Source organism: Bison bison, unplaced genomic scaffold (assembly GCF_000754665.1).
Source record: "Bison bison bison isolate TAMUID 2011002044 unplaced genomic scaffold, Bison_UMD1.0 scf7180017864492, whole genome shotgun sequence".
In the NCBI taxonomy this organism is placed as follows: Eukaryota; Metazoa; Chordata; class Mammalia; order Artiodactyla; family Bovidae; genus Bison; species Bison bison.
Genome location: NW_011495051.1, coordinates 390620 through 407993, shown reverse-complemented (window position 1 = coordinate 407993; position 17374 = coordinate 390620). Strand labels below are relative to the sequence as shown.

The 17374-nt window shown below is 37.7% G+C and overlaps 1 protein-coding gene across 1 annotated transcript in view; it reads left to right on the top strand.

Annotated features, from left to right (window-relative positions):
* LOC104979868 overlaps positions 1–17374 on the top strand; it is a 125704-nt gene that overhangs the window by 60093 nt on the left and 48237 nt on the right. Inside the window, exons 8-10 of the mRNA XM_010828420.1 lie at positions 169–221; positions 2855–2925; positions 6988–7068. Of these exons, the coding sequence (XP_010826722.1) occupies positions 169–221; positions 2855–2925; positions 6988–7068 (205 nt within the window). The remainder of the gene's footprint in view (positions 1–168; positions 222–2854; positions 2926–6987; positions 7069–17374) is intronic.

Here is a 17374-nt window from a genome sequence, read left to right as displayed (position 1 = left end):
TAACATTTTTCTAACATTAACATTTCTAATATTAACATTTTTTCTACAGGATAATTGATTGCATAGGAATGTCCTTATTTTAAGTATTAAGTATATTAAGTATTATTTGATGATTCTCAAAAGTTACTGAAAGAGTAAAAGAGTTCCATTAATTTGTTCTTATTCTAGCATGATGATGTTAGCAGACCAAAATATTTCTTCAGAACTAAAGGCAGAATCAGGTAATTAATAATGAAATTTGAATCAGATTCATATTGAGAATCATGTAATTAATAATGTAACTAATCATTTTTATAATCCTCTATTTCTTTATTTTTGTCACAGTATGGTATATGTTAAGAAAACTGGTAGCCCAGGAAATTGAGTGCTTTTTAGTGTGTGGTTGTATTTAAGAAATGAAGATGTGTGAGGCTAGGTCTTAACTATCCCCACAGTACCTATCATTAATTCATTTAATAAACATCTACTGAGTATTCTATACTAGGCATTATTGATATATACCAACAGGGAGTGATATATTTTTCCTGTCCTTGTAAATTTCAATTATAGGAGAAGAAGGTAATCAGTTAACAGATACATTGAAGTTATGTGTGATGATTGAAAAATAAAAGAAACAACAAAATGCCTTGCATTTTTTGGCCCTTTATTATGCAGTTTATTATTAGAATAAACTTAGCAAGACATTTACAACCTTATTAACATCTGCTTCATTTCAGATTTCTATTTTCTTTATTTCCTGCAGTAAGTTTTAGAGCATTTGTTTAGGGATAAATTTAAAGAATTTCTTGCTTTGTTCCTGATGCATATAAAAGTCTGTATGAGCTGGAAAAAAAAATAATTTTTGGTGTTATCTTTACTTTAAGCAGTTATGTAATGAGCATTTAGAAAATGCTAGGTATTAAGAAGTTATGGTTATAAAAATGATTAAGGTGGTTTCCATCCTAAGGGACATGAATCTGGTCATAAAAACTAAACTTGTAAAAGCACACGTCCTTGAAAAGAGTAGCAACTACTACCCTGGAAGATGAGCATTAGAAGAAAGATTTGTTTTATAGATCAAAGATTAAGGAGCTTGTGAACAGGAGAAGAAAGGTTCAGTTCAGTTCAGTTCAATCTCTCAGTCATGTCCGACTCTTTGCAACCCCATGAATCACAGCACGCCAGGCCTCCCTGTCCATCACCATCTCCCAGAGTTCACTCAGACTCACGTCCATCGAGTCAGTGATGCCATCCAGCCATCTCATCCTCTGTCGTCTCCTTCTCCTCATGCCCCCAATCCCTCCCAGCATCAGAGTCTTTTCCAATGAGTCAACTCTTTGCATGAGGTGGCCAAAGTACTGGAGTTTCAGCTTCAGCATCATTCCTTCCAAAGAAATCCCAGGGCTGATCTCCTTCAGAATGGACTGGTTGGATCTCCTTGCAGTCCAAGGGACTCTCAAGAGTCTTCTCCAACACCACACTTCAAAAGCATCAATTCTTTGGTGCTCAGCTTTGTTTATAGTCCGACTCTCATATCCATACATGACCACTGGAAAAACCATAGCCTTGACTAGACGGACCTTTGTTGGCAAAGTAATGTCTCTGCTTTTTAGTATGCTGTCTGCTGCTACTGCTGCTAAGTCGCTTCAGTCGTGTCCGACTCTGCGCGACCCCATAGACGGCAGCTCACCAGGCTTCCCCGTCCCTGGGATACTCCAGGCAAAAACACTGGAGTGGGTTGCCATTGCCTTCTCCAATGCATGAAAGTGAAAAGTGAAAGTGAAGTCGCTCAGTCGTGTCTGACTCTTTGTGACCCCATGGAATGCAGCCTACCAGGCTCCTCCATCCATGGGATTTTCCAGGCAAGAGTACTGGAGTAGGGTGCCATTGCCTTCTCCGAATATGCTATCTAGGTTGGTCATAACTTTCCTCCCAAGTAGTAAGCGTCTTTTAATTTCATCGCTGCAATCACCATCTGCAGTGATTTTGGAGCCCAGAAAAATAAAGTCAGCCACTGTTTCCACTATTTCCCCATCTATCTGCCATGAAGTGATGGGACCGGATGCCATGATCTTAGTTTTCTGAATGTTGAGCTTTAAGCCAACTTTTTCACTCTCCTCTTTCACTTTCATCAAGAGGCTCTTTAGTTTTTCTTCCCTTTCTGCCATAAGGGTGGTGTCATCTGCATATCTGCATCTGCATATCCTTCAACTAAAAAATAAATTTTTTAAAAATAAAGAAGCCTGCTGCTGCTGCTGCTGCTAAGTCGCTTCAGTCATGTCCGACTCTGTGCGACCCCATAGACGGCAGCCTACCAGGCTCCCTTGTCCCTGGGATTCTCCAGGCAAGAATACTGGAGTGGGTTGCCATTTCCTTCTCCAATGCGTGAAAGTGAAAAGTAAAAGGGAAGTCACTCAGTTGTGTCCAACGCTCAGCGACCCCATGGACTGCAGCCCACCAGGCTCCTCCACCCATGGGATTTTCCAGGCAAGGGTACTGGAGTGGGGTGCCATTGCCTTCTCTGAAAGAAGCCTGAGTATGAGTATGTTTTAAATGCTAGTAAAAAAGTTATAGTAGAGAGAGAATGGAAGTGGAAGGATAATTAAGAATTCAAGTTACATTCAACTTTTTCTACTAAATTGAAAGATAAATCTTTTATATAGAGTTTATTTATTCCTGTGAAACCTGGAGGTTTTGAGGTAAAGATATTTTAAAGAATTCTTTCTCCTGTCAGATTGTTCAAGTTAGGTTGTTCTAAAACTATTACAAAATCAGTCATTAAAATCAATTTTTTTTCAAATTTGAGTTCTATTTTCTGTACTTTAGATGTAACAACAGGTTAAATAATTAACACTAATGTATATTTTTGTTATAGATAATGCATCTTGTGGAGTTTTACTTGCTGAGAAAAATTACCCTTCGACCCCTGGGGAAAAAAAAGAAAAAGTAAGTATTGAAGCAGAATAACCTTATAAACCATAAATTTTCTTAATATAGAAAATACTTTTTTCTTTTAGACAATACTTTATATGAATTATTTTTCAGCTATTTAAACCAATAATTGAAAACATTTTTAGAGTTTATCATATTACATTATTGTTGCATGCATATATACTCTATAAATTTAATGAAAGAGGATTAAAATGTACAATTTTTCCAATTTCTTTTTGGATAATTGGATATCTGTTAGTAATTTAAAGTGACAATAATGCATTTGCTTTGTAGTCAAAACATAGTAACAATGTTCTATGTTAAGGAATTATAAATCAGTACATTAGGCCTGGAATCTAGTGGTCTTCGGGGAGGAATTCGAACTTGACTTTGTATATAGCAGTAGTTACTATTGGAGTGGCTACTCAATGTAAGCATTATTCTAAGCATTTTTTGTTAATTATATGTTTTTATAGCATTCCTGTTATGTAAGGTTTTCATTTATTTTTTAGCTATTTTATAGCTGAGGAAAATGAGGTTTAAGTGTTAACCAATATGCTTGAGGAATTTATGGCAAGTCTTCCTTGATCTGAAGCCTATACTTTTTTCACTCTACCATACTGTCATTGTATAACTGGGGAGCAGATTGAAAGAGGGCAAGACTGTCAGCAAGAAGATTCATTACAAAGATTTTTGGTGGGAGATTGTGGTAGCTTTAACTAGGATGTTTTGTAGGACATATGAAAAAATGTGCATGGATTCAAGATATTTTGCCTGTAGAGTTCATGGATTGGATATAGAGGCAGAAAGAATGAGTGGTGTCAAGAAAGACTTCTAGGTTTGTGTCTTAAGCAGTTTTGATGGATAAAGGTGCTATATAATGTGATAGGATAAGCATGAGGTCTGAATGCACATGAAGATGAAAATGTTGGAAGCACCACTGGCTGCAAGTTTGCAGGTCAGAAAAATAAAAGAGGAGTGTACAATATTACAGATATTTTAGAATGTATAGTATTGGACGAAATCACTTGGGAAAGAGTATCTAGAGAGTAAGGAAGAGAAAGGTATCCAGGATCAATTCTTGGAAAATTCTACAGCCAGATGGAAAAGAAAGAGTGGACAGAGAGGAGGGGAAAATAAACAGTGTATGGTTTCGTAGAAGATAAGGGAGGAGGACTTTTGCTCCTAAAAGGGAGAGTGGCCAGTTTTGCCGAACGCTGCTTGCAGGTCGTGTTATAAAGAATTTTGGAAAATTGGAGGACTTCCAGTTTCTGATCTAACACGAAAGGAATTTAGAAATCATTGCTCCGTCCTAGCAAGTAGAAACCTGAACAAACTGAAAAATCAGCAACGCTTTATAGATCTGTCAAAGAAGTAAGGTCGCATGGTAAACTGCTACACCAGATCATGGAAAGACAGACAGGTGGATACAGAGAATATTGACTTACCAGAGCAGAAACACATGAACAGAAACCTCCCTGAGAACCAGTGCTGGGGTGGGAAAACCAAAAATGTCGTTGATGAATTTCTGAGGCTCATTGTGGACAACTCAAGAGGAACCCATTCATCACAGGAACCTCCACACTTCTGTGAGTTTTACCTGCAGAAACTGTACCAGATCCTCATAATGAATATCAGTGAAGAATACCCTCATGGTTCTGGTCGTGGGAAGGGAAAAGAAACCATTTTGAAATACCTCAACCATTTTGAAATATTCTGTTTTTCTTAACAAAGCCTGCTCTCAAGAGAAGGTGTTTAAGATCCTAACTTGCTGGGGTTTTAGAAGGCAAGGGCAACCCACTCCAGTACTCTTGTCTGGAAAATCCCATGGATGCAGGAGCCTGGGGGGCTGCAGTCCATGGGGTTGCTAAGAGTTGGACATGACTGAGCGACTTCACTTTCACTTTTCACTTTCATGCATTGGAGAAGGAAATGACAATCCACTCCAGTGTTCTTGCCTGGAGAATCCCAGGGACGGGGGAGCCTGGTGGGCTGCCGTCTCATGGGGTCACACAGAGTCGGACATGACTGAAGCAGCTTAGCAGCAGTAACCTACCTGGGGAAGGGAAATACCTGATTCCAGCCAGCTCTGCCCTTCCAGTGGAGAAAGGAAATTACCCAGTTCTAGCTCCCTCTAGCCTTCCACATCGGGGAATGGAAGTACCCAACTACTACAGGATGGTCCTTTCTAGCCATCCTGCCTCAATTTGCAGGGAGGGGAACTAAGAAGGACTGGTGATGTTCACAGTCCAGGGGCATAGGCTCAATGAAATACTGACTTAATCATAGAATTGTAGAAGGCTTCCCCTCTCCCCCCACAATTTATCAGTGCATTATGAAAGACTATTCACCGCAGTTGTTATTACCCAGTACAACATGTCTACCTTTTAGCAAAAATTGCAAGCCATACTAAAGGCCAGAAATTACTGTTTAAAGAGACTGAATAAGCATTGGAACCAGAGTCAGATATTACAGTACTGTTAGAATTATAACCAATTTGAATTATATTTCAAACCAGAAATATAAAATAATTGTAATTAATATGCTAAGGCAGTTACAGGAAAAAGTAGACAACATGCAATATAAGCAGAGAGATGGAAATTCTAAGAATAATCAGAAAAGGAATGCTTGAGATCAAAAATACTATAGCAGAAATGAAGAATGCTTTACCTATTTTAAGAAAGTTTTATCTGTAAACTTTGGAGTTAGAGAATTATAGATAGAAATACATATCCCATTTTAATTATAACACACATCCATATAACAATAAAAACAGGACATCTGAGAAGTGATACAAATGTTTTTAAAGCACTGTGAAATGTGTCTTAGGATTCTGAATTTGTTTCAGCCTGAAAAAGATCCCGAACCTAGAGATACAAATTTTCAAACAACGTTAAACTCTCGTCATCTAAAAATCAAGGTTCCATCATCTCACCAGAGGTCTGTTGTAGAAAGCAGTGCAGGTAAATCAGTTGCTAAAGTTCTGCTGCCTCAGCCTCTCAAACCTGCATTGGTAAGCACTGTTCTTTTATTAGCTGGTTCTTGAAAAGATTGTAAAATGAAAATGTACTTATTAGAAAGATTTAGATGTACATAACTTCTTAGCAAAGCTAGGAAAAATTGCAGAGAATCTATATACTTACAGCTATATACAGGCAGATATGTTTTAAATGGACTGACAGTTGACAATTGGTTTGCTTGAGACCACTGGGAAAGATTATTTAGCAGAATTAAGAGTTCAAGTGCCATATTGGAGGGGGTAATATTGGAGAAAGAAGAGCAGGGAGGAAGGAAGATTGGGGTGAAATAGCCTTAGTCTTCAATGCAGAGCTGACAAAAGCTCTCCCAGTGGGGAGGTCTGGAGCATAGATTGTCCATTACAGGAATCTTACATTGGGCTGCTATGTTCAAATGTTGGCTGAGGCTTGCCCAAGAAGGTAATGGCTTCAACCTAAAAGCTGAAGCAGATTCTAAAGCTGTTGCAGCTGGGAGCTATCAGGTAACCGTGCTCCTTCAGTGGAGCAGCATGTATCATATGTAACATTTGCATGACAGTTCCTAGGGTAGAATAATCCCTGTTCAGATGAACATATTGAAAGATTATATAGCTAACAAATTAGAGAGCTAACAGATTTAGTGTGCTAGGTAAATGTACCTATAAATTTTTTGATAAAAGTTTCCTAATAAATATTCTAAATTATGTCTTGAACAACTATTTTAAGAGATTTCTAAGCCAGAAGAGTGAAAGGAAGAAAAGATGAAAGAAAAAAAGAAACCTAACACAACTTCCCTATGATGTTCAAATTTTATGAGTTTGGGTTCCAGGCTTCTCAGCATATACTGACACCTATTCAAAGAGGTTTATCATTTGTACCACTTGGAGTTTTTTTGAAGTTGTTTAACCCAGCTCAAGTCAAACAGTTCTTTAATTACCTGTCTAGTGGTTTAAAATTGAGTTAGTAGATTAAAATGCTATTACTGTGACACATTATGATCTAGTATAAAATTATAAAATTTTGTGTTTACTGTATTATTTCTTTCTGCTGTTCAATTCTCTGTTTCACAAAATACTGATAGAACGCACATTCCAGTACTTCTGATAAGAAAAGCAGAGGCCTGTTAACAAGTACTCCATCTTCGCAAACACCTGGTTTAGTGGTAAGTGTTATTATTATCATTTAGCACTTGTAGTATCTGTTTTCTGGCTCTCTGTTCTCTTTTTCTATTTCTCCTAGACTAGGGGAATATTGCACATAGTAATGTCTGTATTTTCTGTTGCATAAACATATTTTCACTGGAAGTACTCTATATACTGTTATACATGAAAGAAATTTTTTATTCTTTAAAAAATTTTTTTACTGTGGAAAAAATACATAACATAAAATTTACCCTTGTAATCATTTTTAAATGTACAGTTCAAGTACATTCACATTGTTGTAACCATCATCCATACTCAGAAATTTTTCATCTTGTAAAACTGAAATTTCATACCCATTGAATAGTGAATTGCCCATTCCTTCCTCCTCCAGTTCCTTGTAACCACCATTCTACTTTTTGTCTCTATGAATTTGACTGTTCTAGGCATTTCATATAAATGAACCATATGGTATTTGTCTTTTTTGTGACTGACTTATTTCACTCAACATAATGTCTTCACGGTTCGTCAATGTTGAAGAATATGTCAGGACTTATGTCCTTATTTAAGGCTGAATAATATTCCATTGTATGAATGTACCACATTTTGTTTATCCATTCTTCTGTTGTTGGACATTTGGTTGCATCCATCTTTTGGCTATTGTAAATAATGTTGCTATGGACATGGGTATACAAATATCTCTTTGTGGCCCTGTTTTGAATTCATTTGGTATATTATTCAAAGCGAAATTGCTGATCCTTTGTTAACTCTCATTGTAGCTTTTTGAGGAACAACCATACTTTTTTCCATGTCAGCTGCACTATTTTACATTCCCACCAATTTACAAGGGTTCCAATTTCTCTACATCCTTGTCCACACTTATTATTTTCTGTGTGTGTGTGTTTTTTTAAAATAACAGGTGTAAGATGGTATCTCCTTGTGGTTTCGATTTGTATTTCTCTAATGGCTAATGATGCTGAGCATCTTTTCACATGCTTATTGGTCATTTTATATCTTCTTTTGAGAAATGTCGGTTCAAGTCCTTTGTTCATTTTTAAAATCAGGTTGTTAATTTTTTTGTTGTTGAGTTGTAAGAGTTCTTTATATATTCTAGATATGAACCCCTTATCAGATATATGGTTTACAAATATTTACTCTCATTCTGTGGGTTACCTTTTCATTCTGTTGATAGTACCCTTTGATGCACAAAAGTTTTAAATTTTTTAAAATTTAATTTTTAAATTAATTAATTTAATTGGAGGCTAATTACTTTACAATATTGTGGTGGTTTTGCCATACATTGACATGTAGTCCAGTTTATCTTTTGTTCTTGTTTTTGTTGTCTGTACTTTTGTGACATATCGAAGAAGTCATTATTAAATGCAATATCATGAAGTTTTCTCCCTGTATTTTCTTCTAAGAATCTATAATTTGCCTCTTACCCAGCCAGGGTTCTTCTGAGGTTCAACTGAACAGCAGGTATACAGCTTGCAAGTAGAGCAAGATCAGGTGTGCCTCTTCAGTGCAAGCAGTCCTCACACGAGCTCATATAGTAGCTTGCACAGCAGTCTGGAGAGAGCTCAGATACAAGGAGATGAGATTCAGTATGTTTTATAATAACACCTAGATGTAGCTTCCAGGGTCCCCACAAGGGACATGCCTAATTACAAGAGTCAGGGAAGCCCATAATGTGTGTTTTCTAGCATTTTTTAAATTTACATTGTATGCATAATTCCTCAAAATTAGATATCATTTTTACCCTAAGCAGTGTTGCCTAGTAATATAGTTGACATTTTTACCTTTATCAGATTCTTAGTGGAACAGAGCTGGAGAGTTAACCAAAGATCACTTTTGCAAGATGGGAAAACGGTGTTCTGTGAACACTCTGCTCACAGTCTTTCTAGTATTCTAAAGATTAATATTTTTCCTAGAAAATGACTTTCTTTTTTTATTCATTTTTGTTTTATCTTTTGGGTTAATATATATATATATATGAGAAATGTGTTTAAAAATGATTTTTCCCCTACAAAACTAATTAATTGACTATTTTGTAAATACCAACATCTTTTTAAAATTGAGCCATAATTCACATTTTTAAAAATTCACCTTGCTGAAGTATGAATTCAGTGACTTTTAGTGTACTCATAAGCTTGTGCAACCACTACTACAATCTAATTAAAGAACATTTTTCATCACCCCCTTAGCAGTCACTTATCATTCCTCCTATCTCATCCTCCAGCTTCTGGAAGTTACTAATCTACTTTCTATCTCTTTAAAGTTTGCTTATTGTGGCCGTTCCATATACATTGTATCATACAGTATGTGGCTTTTTGTGTCTAACTGCTTTCACTTACCATAATATTTTTAAGATTTATCCATGTTACAGCATTTATCAGTATTTTGTTTATTTATGGCTGAATAACGTCTCATATTAAGAATATACCACATTTTATTTACTAATTCATCAGTTTATGGGTATTTGAATGAATAGCAGTGCTATGAGTGTTCATGGACAAGTCTGTGTGTGGATATATGTTTTCAGTTTTCTTGGGTGTATATCACCCCAGTCAATTTAGAACATTTTTATCACCACACACACAAAAAAACCCATTCCTTTTAACCATTGCCATTATCACTTTATTCCTCCATCCCACTATCTGGTCCCAAGCAACCACTAATCCACTTTTTATCCCAATAGATTTCCTAGATATTTATTCATGTAGCCTTTTGTGACTAACGTCTTTTAGTTTAGCATATTTTCAAGGTTAGTATATACCAGTACTTCTTTCCTTTTTGTGGCCTAATAATAGTATTCATGACCACTTGAGTTGTTTCTGCCTTTGAGCTATTATTAATAATGAGGAGCTACAAACATTCAGATACAACTTTTGTGTGGATGTGCGTTTTCATTTCTCTTGAGCATATAGCTAGACGTAAAATTGCAGAGTTATATGGTGACTCTGTGGTTAATAATTAGAGGATTGATAGGCTGTTTTCCAAAGTGGTTGAACAATTTTACATTCCCAGCAGCAGTATGACTGTCTTGATTGTCTGTATTCTTACCAACACTTACCATCATCCATCTTTTGGCCATGTGAAGTAGTATATCATTGTGATTTTGCAGTAGAGCTTTTTGGCCTTATGTATATCTTCTTTGGAGAAATGTCTACTCAGATCCTCTTCATTTAAAGTTAGGCTATTAGTCTTTTTATTGTTGAGTTGTAAGTGTTATTTATATGTTCCAGATACTAGACCCTTATCAGATAAATAATTTTCAAATGTTTTCTCCCATTTTGTAGGTAAATATTTAGTGTCTTTTAATAAATAAAAATACTTTTGAGAGCGCTTAGTGGCTTGACATTTTAAGGTCTACATTTTTTTTCTTTTTTTTATTGAATGAGTCTATTTGCCCTTTGGTTCATTCCATAGCTTGCTGCCACCAAATGGGTCATTTAGATTCCCCTCAATTCCAAGTTGCAATTCCTTGGCTGGCTTCCCTGAAAGGAGGCCAGTTGACTCAGGGCTTCTAAGGATTTTCATTTTCTAGGGTCTCACTTTCAGGTGACCTTTTTAACACTGTTTCAAAATACACATTGATAGGCCTGAAGTTGTTCTGTCTCCCTACGAGGAAGAGGAGCTGGGCAAGGGCAGATGCCCCCAGTCCCCACCCAGCCAGTTGATAATTCATTCTGGGCACACATACATGTGGTATAGCCTAGGTTCAGGCCAGGTTACTGTAGTCAGATCTGGCGCCTCAACATGACAGAGCTTCTTGAAATCCAAAACTAAGGAGTATGGGTCGTGACTTTGGCTTTAAATATTTTGATTTTGATGTAGAAATATGTGGCAAGTTGAGAAACCTGATAATGATATGGGTATGGCGCTCTGGAACAAGGTAGAGATTTTAAAAATCTCTAGTGTACAGTGGTAGGCAAAAAGAAGGCAAAGGCAGAACACTGGGGAAGGCTAACAGTTAAGGGAAGATCAGGGAAATTAGTCCATGAGGTGTAGTTGCTGGGTAGGTGAATTTCATTTAGTGGGCACTTCAGTTCAGTCACTCAGTCATGTCCGACTCTTTGTGACCCCATGAACTGTAGCATGCCAGGCCTCCCTCTCCATCACCAACTCCCAGAGTTTACCCAAACTCATGCCCATTGAGTCGGTGATGCCATCTAACCATCTCATCCTCTGTTGTCCCCTTCTCCTCCTGCCCCCAATCCCTCCCAAAATCAGTCTTTTCAAATGAGTCAGCTCTTTGTATCAGGTGGCAAAAATACTGGAGTTTCAGCTTCAACATCAGTCCTTCCGATGAACACCCAGGACCAATTTCCCTTAAGATGGCCTGGTTGGATCTCCTTGCAGTCCAAGGGACTCTCAAGAGTCTTCTCCGACACCACAGTTCAAAAATATCAATTCTTCTGCTCTCAGCCCTCTTTATAGTCCAACTCTCACATCCATACATGACTACTGGAAAAACCATAGCCTTGACTAGACGGACCTTTGTTGACAAATGTCTCTGCTTTTTAATATGCTGTCTAGGTTGGTCATCAGAGAAGGCAATGGCACCCCACTCCAGTACTCTTGCCGGGAAAATCCCATGGATGGAGAAGCCTGGTGGGCTACAGTCCATGGGGTCGCTAAGAGTCAGACAGGACTGAACGACTTCACTTTCACTTTTCACTTTCATGCATTGGAGAAGGAAATGGCAACCCACTCCAGTGTTCTTGCCTGGAGAGTCCCAGGGATGGGGGAGCCTGGTGGGCTGCCATCTATGGGGCTACACGGAGTCAGACACGACTGAAGCAACTTAGTAGCAGCAGGTTGGTCATAAATTTCCTTCCAAGGAGTAAGCGTCTTTTAATTTCATGGCTGCAATCACCATCTGCAGTGATTTTGGAGCCCCCCAAAATAAAGTCTGTTACTATTTCCACTGTTTTCCCATCTATTTGCCATGAAGTGATGGGACCACTTAATATGTATAAATTAAATGATACTTTAGCAAATGAAAATTCTTATTTAAAAATAATTTTAAAGCTAAAGAGCCTTGTACTATTCTTTATAGATTTATTTGTTCCCAGTTAAACATGCATCTTTTGAAGAGGTATTTCTAAATATCAGCAATTATATTAATTCAGATAAAATTATTCATATGTCAAGCTCACAAGAAAATCATTCAATTGAGAGAGTAGTTCAACTTTTCTTTGGTTACTTAAAAATGATTGTTTTGCAGTATTGTACTTCTACAAGAGTAATGTATTCTTTTATAGATTGATTTGTCCTCAGTGCAAAAAGCATCTTTTGAAGAACTATTTCCAAATGTCAGCAATTATGTTAATTCAGATGAAATTGTTCCTGTGTCAACTTTGCAAGACAGTTCTTCAAATGAGGTAGTAGTTTCAAATTTTCCTTCACTTACTAAAAGAAATAATTACTTTTATATTGGATACTTTGTATATGAGATACTTTAAGAGATCTGTAACTCAGTTGAGGCTAACATCATCTACATGTGGAGTCAGCTATCAGATATCATTCCAAATAAAGGATATTAGGCTGTCACTTTGCATCATCAAGACCTAGGAATATAAAAAACCCAGATGAAATAGTATTATCCTACTTGGATCCAAAACTCAGTATGTCTGTACATAGAAATTGTTGACATCAACTTAGTTGTGTTAGCAAGAATATATGGAAGTACTAATAAAATGCATAACTCTTAAGAGCCATGGCGGGGGGGGGGTGGGGGATGGGAGTAAAGACAGAGGATGACTGGAAAAAGAGAGGAGAACAGAAGCGGGGGGAGAGAGAGAAAGAGACAGAGAAAAGGGAGAGAGGGCAGACAAGAGAGAGAAAGAATAAGACAAGAAAAGGGCAGAGAGATAAAGAAATAAAAATGCAGAACTTAGGAATGGGTGGTAGTTTATTGTAGCTAGACCCCAGTGTGACCCTAAGGTGAAGATGGGGATGCAGATGGTGAGGAAAAAGCTAGAGATGAGATTGTAGAGATAAGTAGAGGCCAACATCAAAGATGGTCTTATAATCCTTGTTAAGGAATTTGGATTTTTCTGGAGGGGGTGCTGGTAAGAGTTTGTAAACAGGAGATATGAATGTTCTAGTATAAAGTTTATTTTGGCTCCCAGGGTGGAGAAAGGCTGAGACTAGAGGCAACTTGAGGGATAATCTTCCAGAGAAAGGAAGAAAAAGAAAGAATACAGGATAAGAGGCTTAAGGATATTTAAAAGGGTTTAAAATAGGAGTTTAGGGGAATGGAAGAACTAGGGAAACCCAAAATTATAGCCCATTGCGGAGAGCCTTGTTGAGACTGGGAACTGTTACTTAAAAAAAAAGATTCTTTGTTGAGCCATGATATAATTGACATACAATGAGCTACAAATATTTAAAGTGTGCAATTTAAATTTCTTACATATATGAAACCATCAGCACAATCAAGATAGTGAAAATACTCATCACCAAAAGTTGACATTGGTATGGTGGTGGTTTAGTCATTAAGTCATATCTGACTCTTGTGACCCATAGATGGTAGCCCACCAGATTCCTCTGTTCATGGGATTTCCCAGGAAAGAATACTGGAGTGGGTTGCCATTTCTTTCTCCAGGGGATCTTCCCAACCCAGGGATTGAATCTGGGTCCCCTGTATTGCAGGTGGTCTCCTATATTGCATGTGTTTTCTTTACCACCTGAGCCACCAGGAAAGCCTGGTATTGATATACACAATCATATTTACAAAGCAGAAATAGAGACACAGACATAGAGAACAAGCCTATGGATACCAAGGGGAAAAGAGGGGAATGGGGTGAATTGGGAATTTAGGATTGACATACATATATTAGTGATGCCATGTATAAAATAGATAACTAATGAGAACCTTCTGTATAGCCCAGGGAACTCTACTCAATGCTGTATGGTGACCTAAATGGGAAGAAAATCCAAAAAATGGAATATATCTATATATATATCTGATTCACTTTGCTGTACAGTAGACACTAACACAATATTATAAAGTGACTATACTCTAATAAAAGTAAAAAAAAAAAGTTTTCCTGTGTATAAGTATCTTTGAAACCACCACCACAATCAAGATAGTGAAAATATTCATCACCAGAAGTTTCCTCCTATAATATTACAATTTCTTTCTTCATGCCCTGCAAACAACTACTTATCTAGTTACTGTCATAACAGATTGGATTTTGGAGTCCTTCAAGAAAGAGAGAGTTGTTTTTTTTTTAGTCTGACTTCTTTCACTCAGCATAGCTATTTTGAGATTCAGCCATATTGTTGAGTATATCAATCAGTTTCAGTTCAGTTGCTCAGTCGTGTCTGACTCTTTGTGACCCCATGGACTGCAGCACGCCAGGCATCCCTGTCCATCACCAACTCCCAGTGTTTACTCAGACTCATATTCATTGAGTCAGTGATGCCATTCAACCATCTCATCCCCTGCTGTCCCCTTCTCCTCCCATCCTCAATCTTTCCCAGCATCAGGGTCTTTTCCAATGAGTCAGTTCTTCACATCAGGTGACCAAAGGATTGGAGTTTCAGCTTCAGCATCAGTCCTTCCAATGAATATTCAGCAATGATTTCCTTTTGGATGGACTGGTTGGGTCTCCTTGCTGTCCAGACTCTCAACAGTCTTCTCCAATACCACAGTTCAAAAGAATCAGTTCTTTGGCGCTCAGCTTTCTTTATAGTCCAACTCTCACATCCATACATGACTATGGGAAAAACCATAGCCTTGACTAGATGGACCTTTGTTGGCAAAGTAATGTCTCTGCTTTTTAATATGCTGTATAGGTTGGTCATAACTTTTTTCCAAGGAGCAAGTGTCTTTTAATTTCATGGCTGCAGTCACCATCTGAAGTGATTGTGGACCCCAAATAATAAAGTCACTGTTTCCACTGTTTCCCCATCAATTTGCCATGAAGTGATGGGACCAGATGCCATGATCTGAGTTTTCTGAATGTTGAGTTTTAAGCCAACTTTTTCACTCTTCTCTTTCACTTTCATCAAGAGGCTCTTTAGTTTTTCTTCCCTTTCTGCCATAAGGGTGGTGTCATCTGCATATCTGAGGTTATTGACGTTTCTCCCGGCAATCTTGATTCCAGCTTGTGCTTCATCCAGTCCAGCATTTCTCATGATGTACTCTGCATATGAGTTAAAGAAGCAGAGTGACAGTATACAACCTTTACGTACTTCTTTCCCATTTTGGAACCAGTCTGTTGTTCCATGTCCAGTTCTAACTGTTGCTTCTTGACCTGCATACAGTTCTCAGGAAGCAGGTCAGGTGATCAGGTATCCATTTCTTGAAGGATTTTCCATATTTTGTTGTGTATCAGTTTGTTGTGTTTGAGTGTATCAATAGTTTGTTCCTTTTTATTGCTAAGTAATATTTCATTGCATGGTATACCATAATTTATTTACCCATTCATCTATTTATGGACATTTATATTATTTAGCTGCTTGGAACATTTCAGTGAAGTATTTGTATTAACAAAGAATCTCTCCATAATCAAACTTTAGTGAGGCTATCCTGAGCTCTCTTCTAAACTAGGCCTTGACCTTGGGCTTCCATTTCCATCCTTGAATATGATTTTAGCAAGAATTCTGCTCACCAGTTTACAGAAAGTCCTCTACCTCTGATATCTGATCATTCTGGCTGCCTTTAGCATGCTGGCATGTTAAGTCTAAATCAGTTCCTGGACCTAGTTTCAATGAGTGTATTGATGGGGAGGGTTTTCCTTCACTTAACAAACAAGCAAATTCTGGGCACCAGCTGGGTATCCTAGAAAGTGAAAGTGAAAGTCGCTCAGTCTTGTCTGACTCTTTGTGGCCCCTTGGGCTATACAGTCCATGGAATTCTCCAGGCCAGAATACTGGAGTGGGTAGCCTTTCCCTTCTCCAGGGCATCTTCCCAACCCAGGGATTGAACCCAAGTCTCCTACATTGCAGGTGGATGAAATTCAACCCAATTCTGACACTACCCAGAGACAGCAACAGATTCCACAGGTAAAGGGCTCTGTCCTACAGGAACACCTTATACTTCAGACACCAATTGCAAGCCCAGGTTATTACCTGTGTTTCTGACAGGCTGGCTACAAATTGGAGGTTCCATTACCTGTCTCCTGAGACTTCAGACTCCAGTCACAAGTCCTTTACTTCTAACTTACTGGCTGTAAATCAGAAGTTCTCACAACTCTCTCCTTGGGTTTGATTAATTTTCTATAGTGGCTCATTGAACTCAGAAAAACATTTTACTCACTAAATTACTGTTTTATTATAAAAGGATATGATTCAGGAACAGCCAGATAGATGAGGTGCATAGAGCAAAGTATGGTGGACGGGTGCAGAGGGTCCATGCTTTCTCTTGGAGTGCCATTCTCCCCAGTCTCACCAAGATGCTCTTTGAACCCTGTCCTTTTGGAATTTTATGGAGACTTCATTACATAGGCATGATTGATTAAATCAATGGTCATTGGTGATTCATTCAACCTCTAGCTACTCTCTGCTCCCTTATGAGAAGATGTTATGGTATGGGCCTGAAAGTCCTAATCCTCTAATTACATAGTTGGTTTCCCTCACAACCAGCCGCTATCCTAGCTATAGTTCAAAAGTCACTTTATTAATGTAACAAAAGACACCTCATTTCTCTTATCACCTAGGGAATTTCAGCTCTATGCCAGAAATGGGGGCAAAGATCAAATATATATTTCCTATCATAAATCATAGTATCTTAGATAAGTTTAGCAAGAATCTCCTTACCCTTGATGTCTCTCCTCTTAGCAGTTTTCCCATCCTCTGATGCTTTCACTGTTCATTGGCTTTAAATCCCCAGCTATCTTTGCTGTATTTGGAATTGGACACAACCTCTCTCTGCTATTGCAATACCACTATTGCAAGTTTTGAATAAAACTTTCCTTATTGTTTTAGCAAGTGTTATAATACACATTCTTTTACAGTATAGGTGTATATTTTCTTTCCTCTTGGATAAATACCTAAAAATGGAAATTGCCAAGCTGTTTTCCAAGTAGTTATACCATCTTACATTTCTACTAGCAGTGTTTTTTTTTTTTTTTAGTTTTCTGTTTTAATTTTATTTTATTTTTAAACTTTACAATATTGTATTAGTTTTGCCAAATATCGAAATGAATCTGCCACAGGTATACATTAATTCCCCATCCTGAACCCTCCTCCCTCCTCCCTCCCCATACCATCCCTCTGGGTTGTCCCAGTGCACCAGCCCCAAGCATCCAGTATCATGCATCGAACCTGGACTGGCAACTCGTTTCATACATGATATTATACATGTTTCAATGC